Below are 26704 nucleotides of genomic sequence, written 5' to 3' on the forward strand. Positions count from 1 at the left end.
TGGCAATCACAGCAATCGGACTAAAAAAGACTTCAGCAGGTAGCTAAAGTGATATTCCTGAGGTGGAAAGAGGATGGGGAAGGGGGAGGGGCGGCAATAACAATGGCACGCGGTAAGATCACGAGATGACTCGACCGCAGGCAAAGGCAAACGTAAGAAGCAGACTGCAAGCGAGACAGAGAGGTCTTTATCGATGATCCACTCGCATCGAATACTTCGTTAATGCTGCGAAAATCGCAAAGCTCGCCAACAAAAATTTTCCATTTAACACTTTGACTTTGATCTGTTGACAATTTCATTGCACTGCACGCTGCATTCGTTCTCTCTCTCTCTCTCTTCCTCCTCTCCCTCTCTTTTGGTTTGTGCTGCGCACATTTTACGTTGCATACTTTTAGGTGCTGCCAAGAAGCCACAAAAGTGAAGGCGACCCCCGCGCCGCATTGCAATTGCATAAACGAAGGAGACGCGCGATATGGTGGAAGCCATTTTGCCAAAGAAATCGATAACAATTGTGAGCGAGAACAAGAAGGGAACAATCAAAGAGAGAGAGAGAGAGCAAGTACTCTGCGCTGCTGACGACAACTCAGCTGCTCAAACAGAGCGCAACAGTTTTCAAGTGTATCGAGCGAGAAAAATAAAAGAAGCAAATTGTATAAAAGTCATAACGAAGTTTGTATACGCTTTGCATAACTTGATGCGAATTCAATTAGCTCGATATTACTTAATATACTTGAACTAAGAAAACAATTTAAATTATTACAAATATCAATAGTTAGTTTATCGTGCATGCGTTACAAATCGAGTGTTGTTGTGAAGCGACTCTTAGATCAACACAGAGGATAACACAGCTGAGCAAAGGCCAGCCAAAGAAGATTAACAATTTCGTTGATGAACTTGTAAATTCGTTTGGTACAGTATTACCTCATTAGGTGCAAATTTGTATAAATATTGTATCAAATATTAAAGTCAATTAGTTAATTGTTTGAGTGCTGAGTGCATAATCATGTTGTTATTGGCATTTGATTACGAACAAATATTTATGCAAATCATTGTGAAGTCTACGCGATTTCCGCTCTCTTTCTATCACTACTTTTCGCGCTAATCTAGACGATGATATTTTAAGGGGGGCGAGATTTGCAGTCGCCGTTTTTTCCGCTGACTAAATACATTTATTTTTTTTTTGTTTATTTCGTATCGCATCGAATGTTTAACTTAGTTTGTTCACGAGTTTAGTTTCCGCTGATCTGAAGCTGACAATAAAAAGCTTTGCTCCGATCTTTTCCTATCTGTCTCAGTCAGCAACAACAGTTGGTCGATAAGTGCGTTTCATTTGCGCCCCCAGCAAATATTCAAATCAAAATCAAATGAAATTATAAATAAGAACACAAAAAAAAAACAAGAAGGAAAATATGAATAAAAAATAGCTTGCAAAACAAGTTGACAAATATTTTCGAAAGTTTTGCCAGCTGTCAACAACGAGAGACACGCCTCCAATTTGCTATATAAAGCTATATATGTATATATATTCCCTATATATACACTCTATCTCTCTATTTCCCTCTCTCTCTCTCTCTCTCTCTCTCTCTCTCTGTCTCTCTATATATGTGTACTTAGTCTCTGATGATCGTTGGTGTATGCATTATTTTTGGAAATATTTCGTTTCATTTCGTTTATGAGACAAGCGCGTGATTGCTAACGACAATGACAACGCCATCATCACAAAGATGAAACATCATCGCATAAAGTATGAACAGAAAGTGTATTATAATTATTATTATATGGCGACCATATAGTAATCAACATTTTTCACGACTTGACGCCCTGCCAAACACACTGATAACCTGACAAGAACATGATGAAGCAGCTCAGCCGTGTGTCGTCGCTTGTCTTATCACTCAGCATCTTATAGAGAGAGAGCAAAGGGAGGCCCCAACAAGCTGAATGCTACCTGAAATATAGATGCTACCACTCGTAACGTACATATAAAACAGATGATCAACTAGTTGGGGGCAGCTTAACTATTTATAAATATTGTTTGCTCAACGTGAGACCTCTTGACACAACAATCGCCCACCTTTTATACTAAATGATTCTATTTTTCATATGTCATTCCATTTCGATCCTTACTTTAGACCTCTCAACACAACAATCGCCCACCTTTTATACTAAATGATTTGTCTAATAGGGGTTCAACCGGGTTTTTTTAATTTGTCATATGTTCCTAACTTTAAACCCTGACTTTTGATGATTTTCTAAATCATAACCATTACTTTTTGTTGGCGTTTTACAATATATTGTTCGATGCCATTTCGTTCCTTACATTGCCTTAACTTATGAAGTCATTCCATTACTTTTTTTTACGTTTTTAAAATATATTGTTTTAATTCATTTCGTTCCTTGCTTTGGAATTACACTCTACAATTTTATTCCATTACTTATTTTGGCTAGTTCCATTTCATTTTGTTCCTCCATATAGCCTCAGATTTTTAATAATGTCTTATTCCATTCCATTTTTTGGATTTGTAATTAGAATACACTTTTATCCCATTACTTATTTTGACTTGTTTCATTTCATTTCGTTCCTTACTTAAGCCTCAGATTTTTGATGCGTTTTTATTTTATTCCCATTATTTTTTGTTCCATTCCATTCAGATTTATTATTTTATTTCTTATTTTATTCCCATTATGTTTTGTTCCATTCCATTTCGTTTCTTGCTTTGAAATTGCAATTTAACACTTTTATGCCATTATTTTTTATGACTCAGTAATCTACCTTAAATGTTAAGCTTTATTATGGAATGGAACACAATGTGTGCTGTGCTATATCTTTATTTTTCTATCTTTCTAATCTTAACAATCAACGTGCCGGCTGTCTACCATATAGTAATAAACTGTATTGCCGCAATTCACCTTTTTTTCGAGAATGTTATGCTAATCTAACGTGTTTCAATGCCAATTCGTTCCGCCTTTTTGGCTAATACACAAAATTTCCGCCCATAAAATGCAAAAACTTTTACAAGCCATGTCGTATATATGGAGACGGTTTATACGCCTAGAATAATGTAGAAGAAGAATTTCTTTTGAAATACGATGACTTTTAAGACCAACAACAAAAATATATAAAGAGAAAATCATTGGCTAACATAAATCAACAGTTGTTCGTCGGTCTTATCAATCTCTGAGCTGAGCAACAACAAAGGCCAGTGATAGCAACCGCTAAACGGGGCGTGGCATCTCCTCCTTAGCCCGCTTTGCTTTCTACTTATCAGTCGACCCAACAACGACACAATTGAAGAAACTCGACACAATAATCATCATAAAAATTAACACAGCTCTTCTCATGCATTGATGATTTGAACGTTGTGTGTGGAACGATCGGTAATGGACTAGTGTAGTGTAGGCAAATAACGGGAATTTATCAGAAAAAGCAAGTACAAAGTTCGTTCAGTCGGAGTTTCATCACTAGGAAAAATAACCAGACCGCGGAGACACCAAAAACAAAGCGCAAAGAATTTATAATCTATATATTGTATATATAGTCGGTCGGTCGGTCGTTGTGTTCATGCCATTTGTTTCTGATATTCCCCCACCCATTTAGTAGCTCCGACCATGTACAATGTATTTGTATTAAAGATTAAAAAAAGAACTCGTGATTAGGTCATTAAAAAGCCAGCCGCAGGCAGTCAGATGTCAACAGTAATGCTCGCATTATAATACTAATTGAATCGAAGTACACATCATGGGGGAATCGAATGGAAACGCAGATGTTCCAATGCCACAACGTTTCAGTGATTAAGCGATATTTATAGTCAGATAATGTGCTTTAGATTGTGATTGTCACATAAAGCAAATTTATAATGTCCATCGATTAAAGGAAACGCCAATTGAGGTGTTCTATTACCAGTTGTTCCGCTGATTAGATTTGCTTCTCTAAGAAATTGGCGATCGATAATGTCAAATCGATAATTTATGCTAGTCGTTTACACTATCAGAAATTAAAGAAAATTCGAGTGTGTTCTAATTCCAATTGTACCAATTTCAAAAGTCAAAATAAACACAATTGTGTTCTGATTCCAATCGTACCAATTCCATATGTTTTTACATTATTTTTTGAGTGTGCAGCTTACCCTTTACCCGTTGTTACTAGTCTAGAAACACTTGGAATTGAAACATTGTCACTTACCTAGAAAGAGAAGAAAGTTAAAGGTTGAAATTAGTAAAAAGTTGTTTTAAAAAGGAACCAAAATATAAGGAGATCGATAGAATAATTGCAAGTGCGGGTTTGGGAATCGACAAATCGATAACTCTCCGATAACGATTATTTACCTAATATGTGCTTAAACTTTTGCACTACTTTGGTCCAACTAACGCAGGATTGTGTTCTCGCCAATTTCGCAGTCTTAACCCTCTCGAGGCCAGCATCAAGACCGGCCTCAGCTCCCGTCTCATCGACATCATCGTCCGCCGCTGTCGCGGCATCGAGATCGATGTCATCAACATCTTCAGCGGCAGCACAATCGTGCGGATGATGATCTCGATTGCGATTGCTATTGCGATCATCGGAGTGACGGCGGGCGGTTTTAAAGGTGCTGCTGCTGTTGCTATTGATGGTGGCATCATAATGATTGTCATGGCTATGGCTGCGTACTCGCATCTTCACCACGTCCGCATCGGGATCGTCATCATGATGATCATGATGATTTCTATCACAGTTGATGTTGTTGTTGTTAACTGCAGAAGCTTGTTGCTGCTTCTGTGGCACTTGTTGCTGCGGATGAGGCTGCTGCTGCTCTTTGGTATCAATGCCGCTGGCAGCCAAATTGGATGCCACCGTTGTGTTGCGCTTCTTGCGCTGCTCCTCACGCTCCCGCTTCAGCAATGCCTTCTGCTGTTTGGCCTGTCGCTGCTTCTGCTTTCGCGCAAACTTCTCCCGCAACTTGGGACTCCCAAACTCGTCTAGATAATACATGGTATCCTGCAGTCCATCCTTGCGATTGATCAATTTCGCATCAATGTGCGGATCCTCATTGATCTTGAGTAGGGGGAAATAGATGTGACCGTCGGTGCCCAGATTGCGGACATCCTTGCGCTTCGCAGCGGCCGCAGCGACTGTGAGTGGCGCCAACTCCAGGGGGAGATCTTCCTCGGCCTTTACCAGGGATGCCAGCAACTGTTGTTGCTGCCTCTGGGAGCCGTCTAACTCATCACCATGACCGCCGGGACCAATATTGATGATGATGCCCGACTGTGTGTCCTCCTCATCCACCTCATCGACAGCCACACCATCATCGGCTTCCTCCTCATCCTCTTCGTCGTCATCATCATCATCGTCGGGATTATCGATAATGTCGACCTCCTCGATGCGATCCTCGACATCGAAACCTTGCGTGCTGTTCGTGCTCTTGTATTTGATGCGACGCAAGGCGCCAACGCCACCCGAAGGAACAACGCCATTCGAGACCCCAACGCTGCTCAGCTCCAAAGCGGATGCCGCTCGCGTTCGACTGCGACGATGATGATGATGGCTGCTGCTGTTGCTGCTGCCGATGGTCGCAACACCGCCGACAACCTCGTTGCCGCTGCTGCTCCCAAGCGATTCACTGCTGCTGTTCGATTGCCCACCGCCAGCGCCAACCGAGGAGGCGCCTTCATTGCCCCTCTGCTCAATGCCGCTGTCCTGGCTGAGCAGCAGCAGCTGTTGTTGTTGCTGTTGCTGCTGGCGCTGCTGTTGCTGTTGGCGCTGCCATTTCGGCAGCGGGCCATGCAAACTCAGCGATCCACTGCTGCTGCGCACCGGCGGCAACTGTTGCAGTTGCAACAGCGTCGATTGCTGTTGTGCGGCAAGTTGCTTCTGTGAGGCACTCGTCACGATGACGCCGCTGTCCGCAGAGCCCGTTGAGGTTTGTGTCGAGAAGCGTTCACTTAACGGTATTTTGATGGGTGCACTAATTACTGCAGAGTTGTTGATGTTATTGTTGTTGTGGTTGCTGCTGCTGTTGCTGGCAACAGTTGGCGGCGCAAGTGTGGTTGCTGCTGCGACTGTTGCTGCTGCTGCGGCTTTAGTTGTTGCTGTTGTTGCCATCAGGTTTTGTCACTTCAATTCTCAATGATAATAGTTCAAATACTATATACTATGTACAGTATTTATTTCAAGTCTGTTTTCTTGGTTATTTTTAGTATTTTGCTTTACTTTTCCTTCTTTTTTCTTCTTCTTTTTCACTGACAACTTTGGTTGCCTCAGAGTCACATTGCCTATCGATGCGATTAATCGATTAACGATAACATTCAAAACATATATTTATTAGCAAATTTTATTTTTGGCAAATTCTAATTAACTTTTCTCTTTCGTTTTTTTTTCGCTTTGCTTTGTTTTTATTGCTTTATGTAAACATTGCTAGACTATTTATTTTCGTGCACTTTTCCTTTTCGCTTGCTTCGCTATTTTTAGCTCGCAACAACAATAAAAAAAGCAACAAAAAAATACAAATCTTTTAAAACACACCAACAACAAAAAAAAAACCACACACAAATTGAGAAAAACGAAAATGAAGTGAAAAAATAGAAATAGATGAGATATATTTTTCTTTTTTTTTTCTTTCTTTTGCTACGCGCCACGCAATAAAAACAAAACACACACCAAACACACACACAAACACTCGCAAAAAAAAAAGCGAAAGAAAAGCTAAATACTTTTGCTGTGAGGAGACTACGCGCAATTCGTTGTTTTTTTTGTTGCTGTTGCTGTCGTTGTTCTTTACGCGTTGTTGTTATTGCAAAATGTTTGTGTAGCGCAACAGAGAAGGCAACGGCAACATGTGTGTGCGGGCGCTCTTGAGGTCGCGATTGAACTGAAAAACACAGCAACAGCAACAGAAACAGAAACTCAATTTCCAAATTATCAAACGGGGCAGCGGCGACCGCGACTGCGACGTCGCTGCTTGCTGCTGGCGCCTGCTGACGCACGTCAAACGCACACAACAATGAGAGAACGCGCTACGAAATGGCAATGAAACGAAACACAACAGCAACAACAGCGAGAACGTTTGAGAGAGGGAGAGTGCGAGAGACAGAGAAAGAGAACGCGCGCTTTTGCTGGGCGTCGATAATAAAAGCACAAAAGCGAAAGTCATTAAGTTGGCGTCGTTTAGCGCGCGCGTGTGGAACGCGTGGAATTGAAACGTTTATTGTTCAAACTGCAGTCGAATGCGAATGCAGCACCAAAAATGGGACGTGACGCAGTCCTCCTTCTCATCAATGACTTTTACTCTACTTCGATGTTTTATCTTATCTTTGTTACCCGAAAAAAAAACAGAGTTGGAGCGAAGAAGAGAAGACGAACTCTTGCTGCTCTCTCTCTTGAAGCGGTGTCTTAACTGTAATAATATACAATTGCAGCACTGAATATTTATCAGGAGGTGTTAAATCAAAACACAACACACACTGCTGATAGCAAAGAAGACTGGCAGACAGAGGGGGGAGGATTCGTCTTTAAGCTGTAAAGCGCTACAACACAAATCTCAACTATAAAACAAATGGATGAAGGGTAGCACATATCAAGGGTGCTGGGAGCCAAGTTAAACTTATTAAATATGTACATATTGTAAAAAACGCGCTCGAGTGTATAAACAACAACAACAAAAGCCGCAACTAGCAGCACAGAAACGAGAACAACAACCAGAAGAAAAAGAAAAAGAGGAGAAGGAGGAGGAGGAGGAACGAGAACAACAAGCTGAACAACATATAGTAGAAGGCAACATTCAGTTGCCGCCGTTGCTCAAGTGCAAACAGTGGAAAATTTTTTTGTGTTCTCTTCTCTACCTCCACCTTCTCATCCCTCCTTCTCCCTTCTCCCTCTTCCCCACCGCCCCGTTCATCGACTGTCCCGAGTTCTTTTGCTTGCTTTGCACTTGGCTTGTGTCTTTTACCAACATTTCCAATGCACACACGCAAAAGACCGAAACTGTTGACAAAGGATTGGCGCAAAGGGTAGGCGGGACCGCTTGGTAGGGAGGGGGTAGGAGGTAGGAGGTAGTAGTAGGAATAGCAAGATGGCTCCTCAAAGGAAGCTCATTTGTATCGACAACAGCGCAATATCGTTGACCGTCGTCGAACGACGCATTAGCGCAAATTAGAAGGAGTGTCAGCAAGCGAAACGAAATGGAATGAAACAAGAAATGACGCTATGCACAGTCCCGTAATAGAGCCACAACAAGCAAAAGAGTACTATGTACTCAGATGGTTTCAAATTTCTGATTACAAAAGCCAAAGGGCTGTTTGTAGTTTCAGGGAAGCTGAACAGGTAGGGTTTAACCGAATAGGTTGGAAGAACGAAAGCTTGTCAACATATTGCAAATTCCCCTAACAACCCGACAACCTTCCTAAACCTTTCCTATCATCTAGCACTGCATATAGGTTGAAGTCCCAATTCAGTTAACATTCTGCAAGTTCCCCCAAGAACTCGACAACCTTCCTAAACCTTTCCTATCATCTAGCAGGTTGAGGTCCCAATTCACTTAACATTCTGCAAGTTCCCCTAAGAACTCGACAACCTTCGTAAACCTTTTCCATTATAGGTTATTCCCGTAGCACCTTGAGAGCCCCAACTCAATTAAGAAATGTTCAAGTTCGCTCAAACTCATCTTCTTCCATTATATGAGGTCTGTGCTCTAGGGAGTAGACAACCTCAACCTACTTTCTCAGGCGCTAATTAAGAAATATCAGTCCAAAAGGACACACATAAATAACGAGAAAGGTCAATAGAACTCGATAAAGAGAGTAGCACAAAAAGTATGAAATAAATTTCGATATGTATCAACCACACAAATTAGATGGAACCTGCATCTAAGTAGTTCTAAATAATTTAGCTAGCCCCCATTGACATTTAAGCACTTTCTCCGCGCTAAGTGCAGTTGAGTCCCATCATCATCATCATCTTGACGTAGCATTTGACCCTAAACTGACCACCTGACATTTAGCTTAATTGTCTGAGTTCTCTTTACCTTTGGCTTGCCCCTATTCCCCCTGTGTTTTATTGTTTTAACTGTCGTAATCTCCCCTCCTCCTCTTCTTCGGGTTGGTATCAAAAGCAAGTGCGCAGTTTTTAGGGCGTGTGTTAGTAGCTGTATTTTTTTTTTTTTTTTCATTCGAGATATTATATATATTTTATCGGATTGACATTGAGAGTAGACGGGGAGTGACGACGACTTAGATATGCATAGTATACATAATACACACATTCTGACAAGTGGATTTGTTTATGGGGAAAGGAGAGGAGAGGACAGGTGAGGGGAGAGTCAACCCTTTCGCGCTTTTTATTTATTAAACATAAATCGTGCGGCTAACAACGTTGGCAATGACTTTCGTCTTTCTTTTGAGCTCCACGTGTCCAGTTCCACGACCCCAAGTTCCCCCCGCTCTCTCTCTCTCTCTCTCCCTCTATCTCTTACAAAGTGAGGGCTCACCATTATAAAAAAGAAAAAAAGTCAACTTCAATTTACATGGCAAATGAGTTGAGTCGTCGTCGCCAGCCTGTTGTTGTTGGTAGTGTTCTTTGCTGTTGTGTTGACGGACTTGAACTTGCATGTCGATAATTCCACGTTCTGTTTTTGCAGTCAGGGGTATAAAGGTAAAGGTGGTAAGGGAGAGGAGAAAAGAGGGAGGCTCGTTCCTCTATATAGAATGTTCCGAGTGTAGTTGCGACACGTGTAGCAGGCGCCAGTAGTTAAATATGTATAAATAGCAACTGAAAATCAGGCAAGGGTTGTTCTTCTGTACTTTTTTCTCCTCCCTCTCTTTCTCTCTCTCGCTCCTCCCAAGGCCCCGCACATTCATATCGATTCTTGAGAAATGCTCACAGCAATTAAAAATGCGGTTTGTTAAGGTTAAAAAGGGACTGTAGTGTTACTTGGAACTTCGTATTCGTATTTCGACAGCTAGCCACCTTATGATAAGCTCTAACATACCCTCTAATTTCATGTAAGCAGAATATTTTTAAAGCTGCACCACTTTACTTTTACCAACACTTTACTACAGGATCTCCTTTACTTCGAAAGCTAACCTTCTTTGATGTACTCTATCATACCCTGTAATTTCATGTAATACAATTTTAGATGAATTTGTTTAAGCCTGGACCACTTTACCTTTAACTACACTTGATTACAGGGTACATATCACAGTCCCCACCACTTTGTTTCTTATCGTTTTTCGTTTTTGGGTCTAGGCCGCTTGGCAAGCTCCCAAAAAAAGAAAAAAAAAGTCCAATGATCGTGGATCCAACTAAAAATAATGCCAGAAGGCAGCAAATACGCAAGAAAACAAAAGAAGAAAAATGGGCAACTGGGGAGAGGAAAGCAGGCAGAAAATGAAAATGGCAAATTGTCCGATCTGGGGGCAATACGAAAATAGTTTTACGGCACAGCACAGCAGCGCCATCTGCTGGGCGAAATGGGAGCGCAACCGTAATGAAAGTAAAAGGTAACATTACAAAAGCCAAGAGACGGGGCAAAACAAAATATTTGCATTTCATTTGCGAAACAACAAAAGATTTTCTTTTGTTTCTTTTCGGAGGGTTGTGGGGATTATTTGCCAAAAAAGAAGAGCTTTGGGCAAGGAATGGAACGAAATGTAAACTGTTATCGCTACTCAATTGTTGTCGCTTGTCGTCGTCGCCTAATGACCAAAGCCAGACATGCAGACTGTCAATTATCAATAATTGCATTTGGGGATGGGGATGGGGAGGGAGAAGGAGGCGTTCGTTTGGCATTTAAAAGCAATTACCTATTGATAGAGCGATCGAAATGCAGAGCTCGACGAGCACCTGCTGACCAAGCGGCGGGCGAACAGCTGCTAATTGAACTTTTCCCAGATAACAACAAAGCCAAACACCAAGAGGGAGTTGGAAGCAGTGCTAACTGGTTGACAAGCCACCGCTAACCAGTCAATTATTGGTTATAACTAGATTTCCAATATGGGGGAACGGGGGGAGGACAACAGGAACAACAAGGAGCTGTCTCGATTAGTGGCTCGTGTTGACCTCGACGAAAGCGATTAAGGCAAACACGATTTGATATTTTTGGTTACAGCTTGTGTACAAACAATAATCAACTTGCAATTAAATATTCATTCGTTTCGGAAAATATTAAGCCAAAGAGAATCCAACTTATATTTGTCTTCAAGAAGAGTGGAAGAGCTTTTTCATCAATGATTCGATTTAGAAAATAGCAAGCTAAAGAGCTTCCAAATTGATATTTGTGGGAGAGTTTCATTATGTGAAATACATATGAATGAACTTTTTCATCTACGTTTCGTTTCCAAATGGTATTTGGTCTTGATGGAGTGAAAAAGTACTTCTTTTAAAGAATTTTCTCAACAACTTCGCAATATATTGATTATAGCAGCAAAAATAATCGCGCATCAGCAGAAATACAAAAGGAATCCAATTTATGTAGAATCATCAAGAAACTATAGCTGCTTTTTTTTTTGTGTGCAGAGCTCAACACATCTGCATATGTCGAATCGGGGAGGAATGGGGATTGTTCCTTTGTTAAGTAATTGGTTTTAAAGCAAAATGGAAATATGGAGGAGGTCGAGCAAAAGCAGACTAGACGGCAGGCAGTTCATAGATAATCAGGGAACAACTGGGGCGTGGCTACAACGTGTCCCGTTAGTTGTCTGAGCATGCAAACTGTTGACAAATGACAACAAACACACACACACACACACACATAAAAGTGTGTGTGACACGCAAATCGATAGACAATAAGATGACGACAATAATGGGACAGCAAACTGAGTTTACTCGACTTGCAGATACCTTGTATTCAAATTCGAAAGTTCTTTTTTTTCTAATATTAGTTTTTGGAAACCATAATGGAAAGGGATAACAAAAAGGCAAAGCATAAAGTGAAGCATACTGAGTTTAGTCGACTTACAGACACCTCGTCCTATATTTTTTTTTTGTATTAATTTTGTGGACATATTGAAAAAGTATATAATCTTTTTTCTTAGTAATTGGAATTTTGTTGACAGTTGAATAATGCATAAAATAATAATTAAATAATTACACAATGCACATATTCATAAAGTTTACCCACTGTGCATGCATCATCACACAGCACACAGGGTGTCAAAAGCCAATGGGAATAACAAGTGAACGAAAGACGATGCCAGAAGCGACCACAACAATGCAGAAGAAGAAGGAGATAGAGACCACACATAGCACATAACGCTCAATCGTTGTGTTGACGTCGTCAGAAAAGGCAAAGAACATGCCACATTCCATCGTTCCACCATATTGCTATATATGAAAAAAGAGTGGAAATGTATTTCATTCGGTTTTTCTTCTTTGTGTTATACCAAGTACAATCCATATACGATCCACACTTTATTATTACCAACAGAGGTTGGGTTTTTTTTTTTTTTTTTAAGGTGTTTAATCACAAAAATGAAAAAAAAAGGAAAAGATATACGAAACACGCGATTTGTGGACGCTGCTGCTGGACTTTTATTTCGTTATTTGCAGGCAGAGAGTCGAGTCTTTTAATGAGGCGACCGACTGTACTTTAAGTAAGTAAGTACATATAATCATTGTCATGTTCCAAATAGCAACAAGAGCAATAACAAAGAAGCGCTGACTGCGCCAGCCTGCTGACGTTCATATGTTGAATGAAAGACAACGAACACAACACAAAAGACATTTGGAAGACGCATTCGCATTCACATTCACATTCGATGGGGAAACTGAAACTGCGTCTTAGACATTCGACGAAATGCGATAATTTTTTAGTTGAAACTCGCTTTATACTTATTTACGATGATGAGCAATAGTTGTTGTTGTTTTTCTTGCTGTTATTATTATACTACACTTGCTATTTAGTATGTATGCTTATGTATAACACACTGGGAATTGGGAATTTGTGGAATGGGTGGGGGATGAGGAGAGGCGACACATGTTTAACAGTATAATTATATGTTAATTATTTAACCCAATTTGATGACAACGTGATATGAATACACTTAGAAACAATGCGACTTTGTACTCCAGAGCGATTTCGATTAACGACGAGCATCGTTTTCCACACACACACACACACACACACACACACACTGACGCAAAGTGGCAATGGAACGTTAACGGGAAATGCCCAATGTAAATCCAAAGTGCATTCCACAGAGTGATAACTTACAAGTAAACTTGGGAAACACACGTTGCGCACATGTTGTGCATTCTGAGGTGAAACGAATTGGAAAAGGAACGAAGAGGTCCGAAATGGAATGGAACACAATATAAACTACAATTAAGAAGTTAGACAAATCTACAAGCCGGAGACAAATTATGACCTGTACCTTTGAAACGAAATGGAAATGGAACATGCATAGCCACCACACATCAAGCTTCTCAAAGTGGAACGAAATGCATTGGAACAAGATATTTAATTCATGTAAGAAGTTAGTGAAATTTACAAGATTGCAACAACGTGGCATTAAGGCAGCTCATGACCTGAACCTTTGAAACAATATGGAAATGGAACACAAAATCAACTTCAATTAAGAAGTTAGTGAAATTTACAAGACTGAAACAACTTGGTATTGAAACAGCTTATGACCTGAACCTTTGTAACAATATGGAAGTGGAACACAAAATCAACTTCAATTAAGAAGTTAGTCAAATCTTCAAGACTGAAACAACTTGACATGTAAATAGATCATGACCTGTACCTTTGAAACGATATGGAAAGGGAACACTGCAAAAAGCAACTGGGAAAACCGACTGCAAACAAGGTCGCTGACAAGAGAAAAGTGAATGCAGCTTGATTGATTTGTGAATGGAACAAGTAAATACGCATGTAATGCAATCGACATTATCGCTAGATAAAAAGTGAAACACACACAAACACACACACAACGCAGTTCCTCAATTAACGATAAATGCAATTAAATTGAAATTAAATACGCTGCAAAAAGTCAATAACTAATGAGGCGCCTTTTGCGATGAATTTCACTGCAGATAGCAGAAAACAGGTGGCAAAAATATGCAGCATTGATTACCACCCTATGATGTTCCATTGCCAACGTTCCGCGCTTCACACAGTTTGGCATATCATTATTATATTAATATTGAGCAACACCGCGATGAGGTTGCTGATGAAGGTGGAAGGAAGGAATTGTTACGACTAATCTTATCTAAAAACGCTAAATGCAAAATTCACGTTAATTAATCAAGCAAAAATAATATAATAATGGTTCAATTTTTATTAGGCGAATATCGCAAAAAATAGAAAATGAAATAGCGAACAAAGGCAATTAATTATGGCAACTGGGTTTCGTTTGGGTTGCCCCTAAGTACTTTCCCCTGTTGCACAAAGAACATGGAAAGCGCATATCTAGAGTGCTTTGGCTCTGTGGCAAGTTTAATTAGAATTAAGGTGAACGATGGGAGATGGGGGGATTGCAAATAGCTGCAACACATGATGTTTTGCATGATTGACAAAAACAAAATCCGTAAACGAAAACAATGACGACGAACTGTAAACAACAACTACACAATAATCATAATAAAATATAATAAAAAGAGGCGACGACGCAGATAATAATTATCAGGCATTGCATTACAGAGTATAAAAGATTTCTCGCTTCACAATAAATTTACATAATGTCAGCGCTTTTTGTTGTTGTTCCATGACTCAACAAACACACACACACAGACAGCACTCACACACCCACAAAACAAAAGTGGTTCCCCTCTTTTGGCGCAACTCTTGAAGAGTTGTCAAGCATCCAATTGAGAAACTAGTTCAAATGGTTCAACAATTGTCATTCCAAGTGCATTCGTTAGTCGAGTTATTTTTCTCTTTTTTTTTCGCTTAATTTTTATACACTCTACTTACATAGTGTTGAAGGGTATTACAAGTCTGTATTTAACAAGTAGAAGGAGTCATCTCCGACCCCATAAAGAATATACATATATTCTTAATCAGCGCCAATGGACGAAACAATCTGATCTTAGTTGCTTTGTGGTATATTTTGCACTCTATGGTATATTTCGAATCTAGTACTGTATTAATATACCAAATATGGCTTTTGGTATATCATTTAGTATTATTGCGGTATATATTAATTCGGTATATTTTAAATATCGCACTTTTCTGCTTTATTTAAAAATAAATAGCGAGTATTTTACAGTCGAGCGCACTCGACTGTAGCTTTCCTACTTGTTTTTATACCCGCTACCCATAGGGTAGAAGGGTATTATAACTTTGTGCCGACAGGAAATGTATGTAACAGGTAGAAGGAGGCATCTCCGACCCTATAAAGTATATATTTTCTTGATCAGCGTCAACAGCCGAGACGATATAGCCATGTCCGTCTGTCCGTCTGTGTGTCTGTATGTCTGTGTGTCTGTGTGTCTGTCCGTCTGTCCGTCCGTCCGTATGAACACCTAGATCTCAGAGACTATAAGAGATAGAGCTATAATTTTTTTTCGACAGCATTTGTTATGTTTGCACGCAGATCAAGTTTGCTTCAAATTTTTGCCACGCCCACTTCCGCCCCCGCAAATCAAAAAAATCGAAAACCAAGAGTAATTTTAAAGCTAAAGCTGCGAATTATAATATATACAATAATTACTATAGTAGTTATGATTCCTGAAAATTTGGTTGCGATTAGATACAAATTGTGGAATTAAAGAAATACTTTTGTATGGGCAAAAACGCCTACTTACTAGGGGTCTGAGTTGCTTTGGCCGACAATCTGGTTATTGTGCAGTCTATGGTATATTTTGAATGGTGTACTATATCGATATACCAAACATATTATTTGGTATATTCTTAGTATTTTTTAGTATATTTGCAATATATTCGGTATATTTTGAAAAAAATACTGCAAAATATATTGCTTTTAATCAAATTGGGTAGCGGGTATCTCACAGTCGAGTACACTCGACTGTAGCTTTCTTACTTGTTCTTTGTGTTCGCATGACTTGCCATTCATCCCCCGAAAGGGAAATTGCTGTTGACAATTTCCATTCCATTTTCATAAATCATTTTGAACTTAAGGCTAATGGAAAGCCTTAACTTCTCGATTAATTAGTTAGATATTTCGCAAATTATGATTTTCATTCAGAACTGTTTATTATCACACCCAATTGAATATCATAAATACCCCATTCTCAATATCGATAAGCATAAAATTCGCATATTTCCGTTTTTATAGTATTTTTTTTGTTATTCGTTATTTTAATCAGGGGAATACCCATCCGGCATTACGGTTAGTCTGCTCTTGGTCATTTATCAGTCTGTCTGTCTCCCATTTTTGTTGGCTGATTCATAAGCTATGTATATTCTGACTCCGGCTTTCGACGCGGAGGAGTTTCGCCCGAACCTGATCCGTAAGCTTTGCTGACTAAATGCTGTGTGTGTATGACACACAGAAATACCAATTGCTTCCCTCTCGCTCGCTCCTCTAGACAGCAATACCCTTTCAATAACAAACCAAAACCAAAACCAAAAAAAAAACACGCTCTACAATTTATGTTGTGGCCTTTCCCGCGGCCTCTCGCTTCTGCTAAATTTGTTTTGATGAATTTGCGGCGCTCGCAAGCTGAGTTATTAATTGCATCAGCCAATTTGAAGGCACACATACAAACACAAACGGAGCACACGCATAGAGTAGGTGTTATACCAACAACTTGTGGATGTCGCGTGCGGCATTGAGACGATCTCCATGAGCCACGATCGAATGACAGAGCGAAAGAGAGAGAGAAAGGGGGTGCTTGGTATTTCATTTGCTTTAAATGCTTCAATTAAAAAGCGAAAATTGATTTTCCTTTTACGCAGCGCATAATAATTCTCATAGTCGCTTCTCCCTCCTTATGTAGTATATATACACACACAAATATTTATAGTTTGCCGGGCCTACCCTGACCCGCCTTTGTCAGCCTCACTCTCCCTCTCCCTCCCACTTCCACTCCCACTCGTCCACAATCACGCTCCAATGTTCCCATTCCCACTCTCTCACTCGTTTCCTCTCGCTCGCTCTGACGACGAAGTGAATGACTGGGCCATGCGTCATCATCGTGTGCGCCCCAAAAAAAAAAACCGAAACTAAAGTAAGCAAGAAAAAAAAAAAAGAAACAGAAGCAGCAGCAGCAGCAGCGCCAAATGCCGATGCTCTCTCTCACGGCGCGCGCTCTTCCTCTCCCTCCTCACGCACACACACACACAGCACATTCAATTCTCTTTCGCTCTCTGCTTCTTATGTCAGTCAAATGACGCAATGCGTAGCTGCGTTTGCGTCAACCGGCAACGTTCACTGCGCCGACATCGACTGCGCTGCTGCTGCTGCTGCCAACAATCGGCAATAACTTTAAAAGTTGTAGTTTTCGACGACGAAAGTTTTCTTTTCACATAAATGTGTCGCTACACAAAGGTCAATAATACGCACAGTTAGACAGACGGACAGCGAAAGAGAGAGAGAGTGTGTGTGCGTGTAAAACATGTAAATTCGAAGTCAAAGTTGCAAAGCGAAGCTAAAGGCGAAGCCATACGCAAAGCAAAGCTGACGGAGAGTGCAGTGCAGTCAACACTGCTGCTGCTGATAAGAAAACATTATTGTGACGAACTCTCTCGCTCTCCTTCTCTCCCGCTTTGTGGCTAACTGTGAATGCGGTGCAAGTATGCGTGTGTGTGTTAGTGTTGATAAGGTCACACGATGAAAATGAAATGTTAAGTTTGACATTTCGAATGCATTCCACAGAAATTGTGAAATGTAAATTGCAAAATGCTCGTGGCAGCTGCTATGGAATTTAGCTCACTTCACTTTCAAGTGGCATTTATCAACACTGGCAGCGCAATAGTCCGGCAATAATCATTTTTGACAGTTGCAAAACACTATTAGTGTAAATTGGGCAATTGAAATCAAAGTTTCGACGTTTACCAACACTGGCCACATTACTTAATTGCTGTTATTGTAACTTGTACAATTAAAATCTTACAAGTTTTCTAAGTTTACCAACACTAACCCGAATTATACAATTGAAATCTGACAAATTTCCAAAGTTTTGACGTTTACCAACACTATGTACAGCAATTAATTGCTGTTAGTGTAAATCGTACAATTGAAATCTCAACTAAAAGCAAGTTTTCAAAATTTCGACATTTACCAACACTAGCTGCACATTAATTAATTGCTGTTACCCCACAAAAAGCGAAGCATTTCGATTACATTGCCCCCCCGCTTCTGCTAGCTCTTGACACACTGCAACAGCAGATAAGATTACTAGACCCACTTTCTCGAGTGCACTTGCGCAACACTCTTCGCACAAAGTGCTTTCCAATACTACACAGACTGACTGACTGCCTCTCTCTCTTTCTCTCTCCTCTCTCTGACTCTCTTGCACTATCTAGCTATATGGCTAAGCACGTAATGCGCTTGTGGGTGGTTTTTGGGTGTTGATGACTTTTCGTGTTATCATCATCACTGTCGTCGTCGTCGTCGTGTGTGCACGTGACTCGCATATATTAAAGAGATGAACAGAGCGAGACAAAAATAAAAAAAAAAAAGTAAATTAAGAAAAATAAAATGGCAGCTGTTAATTGTTTAGGCAAATGGAAAAATATTCAATTTAAACTTGACTTTGCCAAAGTTTTTTGTGTGTTCCCCCAAGTCCGAAGTTCAGAAGAGCAGAAGCGGAAAATCAATATGTGCATGAAGATTTTTTTTTTTTTTTACATATAAATAACAAAGTGCTAATTGGGCATTGGGAACACAATAGAATCGAAACGGAATGCGCGGGATGTGAGACAAACAATAAACAGCGGAAAATTAAAGCAAATATCCTTTTGAGTGCGCTAATGAAAAGTTTCCACAGTCGTAATCTTTATTTTTGCTGTTCCATTTTCAAGTGTTTCCTCTTACAAGAGGAAACGAAATGATTTGGCAGCGACGGACGGTGAGCTTGCGCATTTCATTCTCTATCGTTTCCCATCGCAAACAAATCGTGCTAAATTAATTTGCACTCGATGATGATGATGAAGAGGAAGAGCAGAAGCAAATGAATGACACTCGCCCATTAGAGATGTGCTAATTTCGATAGGCAGCCGATGCCATTCGCTAATTGCAGCACACAAAAATATTTGCAGGTCTTTTGTTGTTCCATTTCGCACGTTCCACATTGGTATCTTTACACAATGTGCAGCAGACTGGAAAGTTTCCTTTTCTTTCCCACCAAATACCCCCCCAAATCAATTGCCGATCATGTGACACGACGATATATAATATGTATACAAATGCGTTTCACACACGCGTGGCAAAATGCTAAAAATAATTAACAAAAATGGAAAAAAAAGAAGTCACAATCTCATCCCTCTTCAAATACATTAGACAATAAATACTACGCTCTGGGCACACGACCGAATCACACAATTTGTATTTCGAGTTTGCATTTTAAAAATAGCCAAGAAAGGCGATAATTGCGAGCGGAAGGTGTAATAAAAATGGATACAAACGCCGTCTATTTTTATCTCAATTGTTTGCGCCGAATTCTTTTTTTTTTGGGCGGTTTGATCGATTAGAGGAGCATAAAAACCGGACGAACCGCAGCCTAAAGTCCAAGGCCAACAAAACAGTGCACAAGTTTAGCATATATGGTTTATTTTGTTCTCTTGCCTCCCATTTTAAATGAATTTCACGCAAAAAGCCATTAACCCTAGCGTAGCCATAACTGTAGCTGACAGGTGTACACGAAGGAGGAGGAGACTCTGAGGAAGGAAGGGAGGAGAGGGGAGGGATTGCTTTGCCGCACAAATCAATCAAACTGCAAATAACTCTCTGGTAACTTTCTAAACGTTTCGCACCGCCGGCGGCCATCGGACTTTGTGTTAATCGTTGACGGCCTTGTCCATAGGGAGGAGGGCGGAGAATGCAGGGGGTTGATATATATGTATATATATCTTTTTTGAACTGGTTTTGGCCAAAGCCAAAGCCAAGTCAAGTCGCTGGCCTCAACGCGAATTGACGCAATAACAAAAGAACCGCAAAGCAATCAAAGCCAAAGCCAAAGACACTTGAAATGCGCTAAATGTATCGTATATCGTTGATCGTTCATCGTTTATCGTCTATCGCTATCGTTACCACAAAAGGTTAAGCAAAATGAATGACATTTAAATGAAATTACTCTCAACTGTTCCTCTGTCTTTTTACAACTCTAGATTTATGGCGCTTTGTGGGGCTGGCGAGGAAAATGGAAAAACCGAAAGTTCAATACCTCATAACATGTCTCGCATTAATTAAAAATAAAAAACACAAGCGTAGAAAATTTCCGCAAAATGCATCATCCACAACGACTACGAACAAAAAACAAAACAATTGCGTGTTCCATTCCCTCGCATTCCCCTGCTCCGCTAACTCTCGCGACATTTTCTAGATAAAGTTAATTATTTTCACCTACAACAAGTGGAATGAAACAATTGCAACCACAACAACAACAACTGGCTATGCCCATAACTCTAGAAAAAAATAAATGAAAAACAAAAACCAGTTGAATGCCACAATTGGAACGAAGCATGTTTCGTTTCCACAGCAACTTCAAATTTACAATTTGATTTTTGTTGGCATTTTCTCATGTTCCACTTTGAAATGTGATCGATTTCTTGATTTTTTGTTTTTGCGCAGTTGAACTACCTTGTAAAATTGACATGAACTTTGCCATGAACATGAAGAAAAAAAAAAAAAAAAAAAAAGAAAACAAGGCAAAGAACAAGAAAATTTGAATTTAATAACTGACTGACTAATAAATACTTTATAAACTTAACCAGTAAAAGTATGCCAAATAGTTAATAATATCATGGAATACTTTCATATGCTCTTTCAGTTCCCCATCATACCCGTTTGGTGCATCAAGTGCAGGGTATTCATACGTTTCGAGCTGCACATATTATGAATAATGCATAATTAATTAGAATTTAAAGGTATTTTGTTGATCACGTAGTTGCCAACACACAATAATGCAATAAAGCAGTGGAACGCGCGGAATGAAACATTGTAGTACGCTGTGCTTTTTTCGGCATTCCCTTGTGTAGAGAAATATGTGCCTTTTAATTGCCAATCGAAACGAGGGGTGAATAAAGAGGATCGACTTATCGAGGATCGTCGTCTTCAGACGCCGGAAAATGTCGTTAAAAAAAAAAAACGAAATTCCCTTCTGTTGTCAAATCGCGAATCGGGGCGTGTTTGGTGCACTTGCTTTGTCGTATTATGCTATCGAATGTATTTTGTTGTTGTTGTTATTTTTTGCAAATGTTTCTGTTTCTGGTTTGCAGTTGTTCCAGCTGCAGCTCCAAAAATGGGCGTGAGAAATCGCAAACAAGTTGAAATTCGCATTCGCTTATGGGCGTCATCATTAGCGTCATTATGCCATAAATACAACAACAAGTTCGCTCACACGCACACACAAGAGAATATTTATAAAACGACAGCAGAAGCTGAAAAAAAGGGCAGCAGTTGCACATTTTTGGCATGGAACGCGTGAGAAATGAAACGCCGAGCACAGAGAGCGCAATAAACAAAATCGAAGAAGAAACAAAAAAAAAACAAAGTAAACATGTGAGAGCGGCACGCAAAATTGCACGAAAGACAGAGCGAGAGAGCGATGTAGTGCAAAAATTAAAGCTCTCGCCTAGAGAGCTTTTACGTGTGTTTGGCTCAAGCTTTTTTTTGCGTTTGCGCTTACAACGCCGACGTCGACGCCAAAGCGTCGTCGATCGACGCTCTACTCTGCTGCCTTGAACCATTGACACATTTTGCGCGTGGGTGCGCGTCCAAAGAGAGCAGAGCCAGAGAGCGCGAGAGCACGAGAGCGCACAAGAGAAATTGCACAGTTTATGCAAATTTATTGTTTTAAAAGCAACAAAAGCGTCGGCATGAAAATGAGCAGCAGACGAAATGCTGCTGCTGCTTCTTCTTGCTGCTCCTGTTATTGTTGTTGTTGCTGTATGCAAACATTTCTTCGTCTGTGCTATTTTTATAAAAAAAAAATGTACAAAAAAAGAAACAAGCTACAAAAAAAAAAAGAAAGAAAGAAAAAACTGAAGCGAAAGAGCGCGCAAAGGCAACAACAACAAAAGAGACGTTGACTGACTTGACTTCTGCTTTGTGCCTGAGGATAGCCGTGAAGGGAGGTCCGGGGGGGGCGCAACGACAACACGCCGGCAACACACACACACACACACACATGCGACGGAGCCCCAGTTCATGCGAATTTTTTTTGGGAATTTTCCACTGGCAACACACAACGCAACAGCAACAACATGAATAATTCACTTTTGGCCCAAGGCATGCGCTTGTCTGCAAGTATGCGTGCATATGTGTGTGTGTGTGTTTGTCTGGGTGCGTGTGTCGCCAATATGAAATTGCATGCACGTACTTGCACGCCCTCCCCTCCCCATGCCCCCCGCACACACTCACTCACTCAAAGAACTTCTTCGCATGCAGAGATCAGCCTCTGCAAAATGTAATAATAAGTGAGTGAAAGAAGGATGGAATGATATGGGATGGAAAGACACTTTAACGATTGACTCGCTAGCAAAAGCCACCCAATTAGCGCGCAGGCGCAGCACCAACACCAACAACAATTACAACTACCACTACAACAACAACAAGAGCAATGTGAAACGAAACTGGTTTGAAGACGCTGCGCTGCTGCTACCAAAGCGACGCTGGCGTGTTTTATTTCTTTTGCTTCTCTTCTTTTATTTTTTGCTCACTTGTTGCGTGGCGTGCGAGCGAGATGGTATTATTGCAAACTTTTCCATTGATGAATTTTTGTTGAATGCCGTTTTGGTGGGAGTAACGAAAGGGGAGTCAGACGGAGGTGGAGAAGAGATTACATGGTCCATTGATTGACTGACAAAAGCTCAATACTAAAACACATTTGCAATAGAACTTGCAAAGTTTCTATTAAAAGACAAATCGAATGTCACAATTTTCAAACGAACAACAAACCAAAGTAATTTCATCGATTAACGATTGTCAAAACTCCCAACTCTTGCTAGAAGTTTCCATCCGCAAAATTGTTTCGAATGTAAACTCAACTTAAGTATTTCACATCCATGCAAAAGCCAGGCCCCCAAAAATCTTGTTCGCCGCCAAAAAGCTTTCGAGAACTTTCCAGGGAATAATTACCAATTAATCGATCATACAGACGTTTATCGAGAATTTTGACGAGCAGCCAAACAATTCAATTGACATCCAAAAGGCAACATTTGTGCATTTGTTGTTGCTGTTGTTTTAAACATTTGTTTTCTCTCTCTTTTTCTATTTCTACTTTCCATATATTGTGAAATCAAAGCAAATGGCAAAGCAAAAAAAAAAAAAAGTTGAATCTAATAACATTAAAATTGAATTAGAATAAGCATTTGGCTTTTTTAATTTTTGCTAAATATACAAATACATATACACATATGCATATATTCAATTACACTGCACTACACACAATTAACAATAAATAATTACCACAACAACAATAAAGTAGAGTATTTTATTTAGAAAAAAAAAAAACCAAAAAAAAGTATATGCAAAAGTATAAACGTTTGTTGTTTCACTTTAAGTATAATTATTTCATTTCATTTTCTCACTGCTTCGTTAACTTTTTGCTTTTTTTATGCATGTATTTTTTTCTTTTTTTTGTTGTACGATTTAGCGCGCTCCGTTTGAGAGCAACAACGCTATGCGGTGAGGAGGTGTATGAATAAGAAGGGGGGCGGCGACGGCGTGTGCAGACGTAACGAAGCGAAATGTGCAAAGACGAAAACGAAAACGACGACAAAAATAAAAGACTCAACTCGACTACGAAAAACGAAGACACACGAGACGAGACGACGGCGAAGGCGACGAAAGTACGTATACGCCAGTTCGGTAGATTCAACGCGATTGAACTAAACATTTTGCCGCTTCAACCCAGACGCAGCTACGACGATGGCAGCGACGCCAACGCCGCTGCTCTTATATGTGTGCGTGTGTTATTGCTCGTTCCGCATATGCTGTAAGTGGGTATGACAAGTTGGCGGCAATCGAAAATATACGTAACAAGCAGACGCCTAAATTAAAAAAAAAATTGACAAAACTTGTTTCATTTTTTTTTGGTATTTTCGAAAAATGTAGTTTGGGTATTTGGCAGTCGAGTAGACTTAACTGTAACTTTCTTGTCTGTGCTTTTTTTTCTTTTTCTTTTGCCCTGGAGCATTGAACGTTGTTGATCCACACACGACGCAAAGCACACAGGCGGTGGCGAGAGAGCGCGCCATGGAGCGAACTAGAGAGAGCGCCAAGTGAGAGACAGAGATAGAGAGAGAGCGGAGTAAAGTGAAGTGCGCTCACTGGCCGAAAAAAAGAGCACATGCTAGAAATTCTTGCTAGCAAGCAGTGTGCATGTGTGTGTGTGAGAGCTAGTGAGCGTGACTTGCGGTAACTTGTGTAGCATTCAATTAGATGACGTCGACGCCGACGAAGCGGCAATGGAAATTATAATTAGGTAACAGCACAACACAGCCGCAACACGAAGCGTGGCTTTTGCCGAATGATTCTACCAAAAGTACAACTACAACAATGCAAAGGACACCTGCAGTTAGACAGTAACAGAAAAAACAACAACAACAACAACAACAAATTGCCGGCGCTCGAATTTCGTGTGACGCCTAAAAGTATGCGACACAAAACCCACAAACACAAAATTGCATTGCCTCGAGCAAATGTTACGTTCGCTTGTTGGTGGTGCTTTGGGTTTTGATTGCCATTGATACTATTTCATTCTCAAGGCGTTGGACTATTTTATTTATATATACATATATATGTATTTATTGCAATCCATTGGCTGACGAGCTTTGGGTGTGTAATTTCGACATGGATTTTCAATGCAGATTGCAACACGACAAAAATACTTAATTCAACAAAGGAAAAATATCTAATCAAATATGCAGAATTGTCAATCTTATCTTAATGTTTGGCAAGAATTTCAAACGTATTTAAAATAAATTATATATTGTCTTTCTAACCACATCGCTATTTAGTATATATTTTATCCAAGTTTCACTACCAAGTGACTTAAAAGCAGCTTAGCTTAGGTGTTGAGCTTTTAAGCTCTGTTGGCAATATATGAAAAGCTTTCGTGTTTGTTTAAAAATTTGCTCGCTTACCCGCACTTGCAATAACTGTTATTTATCGATAAATTAAAAGAGTGTTGGTCAACTTACCTGAAAAGAGAAAGAGAAAAATGATTCTTATTGTAGTGCAAATAACATGACGATTAATAAATGATAGTTATTATTATAATATGTTAAGTTGGGTTTTCCAATTAGTTACGAACCCGAAAGATTCTGCACAAAATGCTTGTCAAAGTTGCGAACTGAGGTGGTATGTTGACTGGTAACCAGAGGGGCGGGAACGGGGGGCAGGGGAGTTACTTGCTTGCTTGAACTTGTGGTGGCAAATTTGGTGGTGTTAGCGGTGGTGCCTCCCACACGAGAGGCTCCCTTCACCTTCACTGCACGGTTGGCGGCCGTTTTGAAAGCTTTTCTTCGTTCGACTGACTTTGTATATAATATATAGAATATATATACATATATCTGTGTGGGTGTGTGTGTGTGTGTGTATGTGTATAATGTGTATTTGCCTCAGTTGTTTCCTTCTGGAGTTTTTCTTCTTTTTTTTTGTGGTTTTGTGGACTTCTGAATTCAATGCCGAAAATAGTTCATTCGAATTTTGCTATACGCCCCCAGAAATTTATTGTGGGTAACGAAGTTTTTTGGATATCTTCAATTCAGGGGGATGATGAGAATTACGAGAGAAAATACGATTGTGATTCAAAGGAAAATTTCGACAAATCAAAACGAGTTTACTGAGCATAAACCTCATGTTGACAAAATTTAAAAACATAAGAATATTGAAAAACCAAGTAAGAAATCTACAGTCGTATGTGCTCGACTGTGAGGTACCATAAAAGCAAAGCAGTGCGGTATTATTCTTAAAATATATCAAATAAATTTACCACAAATATACTAAATTATACCAAAGGTTATATTTCGTATATAGATGAATACTAAAATATACAGTATGCTATATTTGGTATATTGATACAGTACTTTATTCAAAATATAGCATAGAGCTCAAAATATACCAGATTGTCAGTCAAAGCAGCTAAGATATAGGTGCTTATACCGGCGGACAGACAGAAAAGGCTGATCAAGAATATATGTATACACTTCATAGGGTCGTAGGCAGTGTTGCCATTTTAGCTAATTTATTGCTAGATCTAGCTATTTTGAAACTGCAAAAGCTATAAGATTTTGTGAAATGCTATTAGCTAGAAATCTAGCAATTTTTTTCAATGCTTCGGCTACTTTTGGCACTTTTTAAAAAGTTCCGATAGCTCTTTTACCGATAGGATGTATTTTGAGGATTACTCATAAAATTATAGTGCGCCAGTTTAGCAATTTAGTTGCTTTAGTTAATTTGTAACTTTTTTTAAAAAATGGTATTAGCTACAAATTTGGCAATTTTTTATTTCTCTTTTGGCAATTTTAGCTATTTTACTTAAGTCCTTTTTATTATGTATTCCTTTTGTCATTCACTGCAAAAATTGCGATTAACAGTTTGCAATAAAATCGGGGCTTGTATTTAACTAAGTGGTTCGATTATATGAGCTACTTGAGTTCAC

At 39.7% G+C, this 26704-nt stretch overlaps 1 protein-coding gene across 11 annotated transcripts in view; it reads right to left on the minus strand.

The window, feature by feature from the left end:
• Nucleotides 1-26704, minus strand: part of LOC117577622 (protein kinase shaggy) — a 60856-nt gene that overhangs the window by 17694 nt on the left and 16458 nt on the right. For 2 of the 11 annotated variants that reach the window (XM_052007212.1, XM_052007332.1), the window contains exons 1-2: nucleotides 6691-6852; nucleotides 4327-6252 (exon numbers count right to left, since the gene is read on the minus strand). The exons of 3 other annotated variants lie outside the window; for them this stretch is intronic. In XM_052007212.1, the coding sequence (XP_051863172.1) occupies nucleotides 4327-6082 (1756 nt within the window). In that variant the 5' untranslated portion in view covers nucleotides 6083-6252; nucleotides 6691-6852. Of the gene's footprint in view, nucleotides 1-4326; nucleotides 6253-6690; nucleotides 6853-23505; nucleotides 23524-23834; nucleotides 23853-25354; nucleotides 25573-26704 lie in introns of those variants that run through there. 6 more of the 11 variants (XM_034262478.2, XM_052007141.1, XM_052007109.1 and 3 more) reach the window with 5 other exon arrangements.

Source organism: Drosophila albomicans, chromosome X, assembly GCF_009650485.2.
Source record: "Drosophila albomicans strain 15112-1751.03 chromosome X, ASM965048v2, whole genome shotgun sequence".
Lineage (NCBI taxonomy): Eukaryota > Metazoa > Arthropoda > Insecta > Diptera > Drosophilidae > Drosophila > Drosophila albomicans.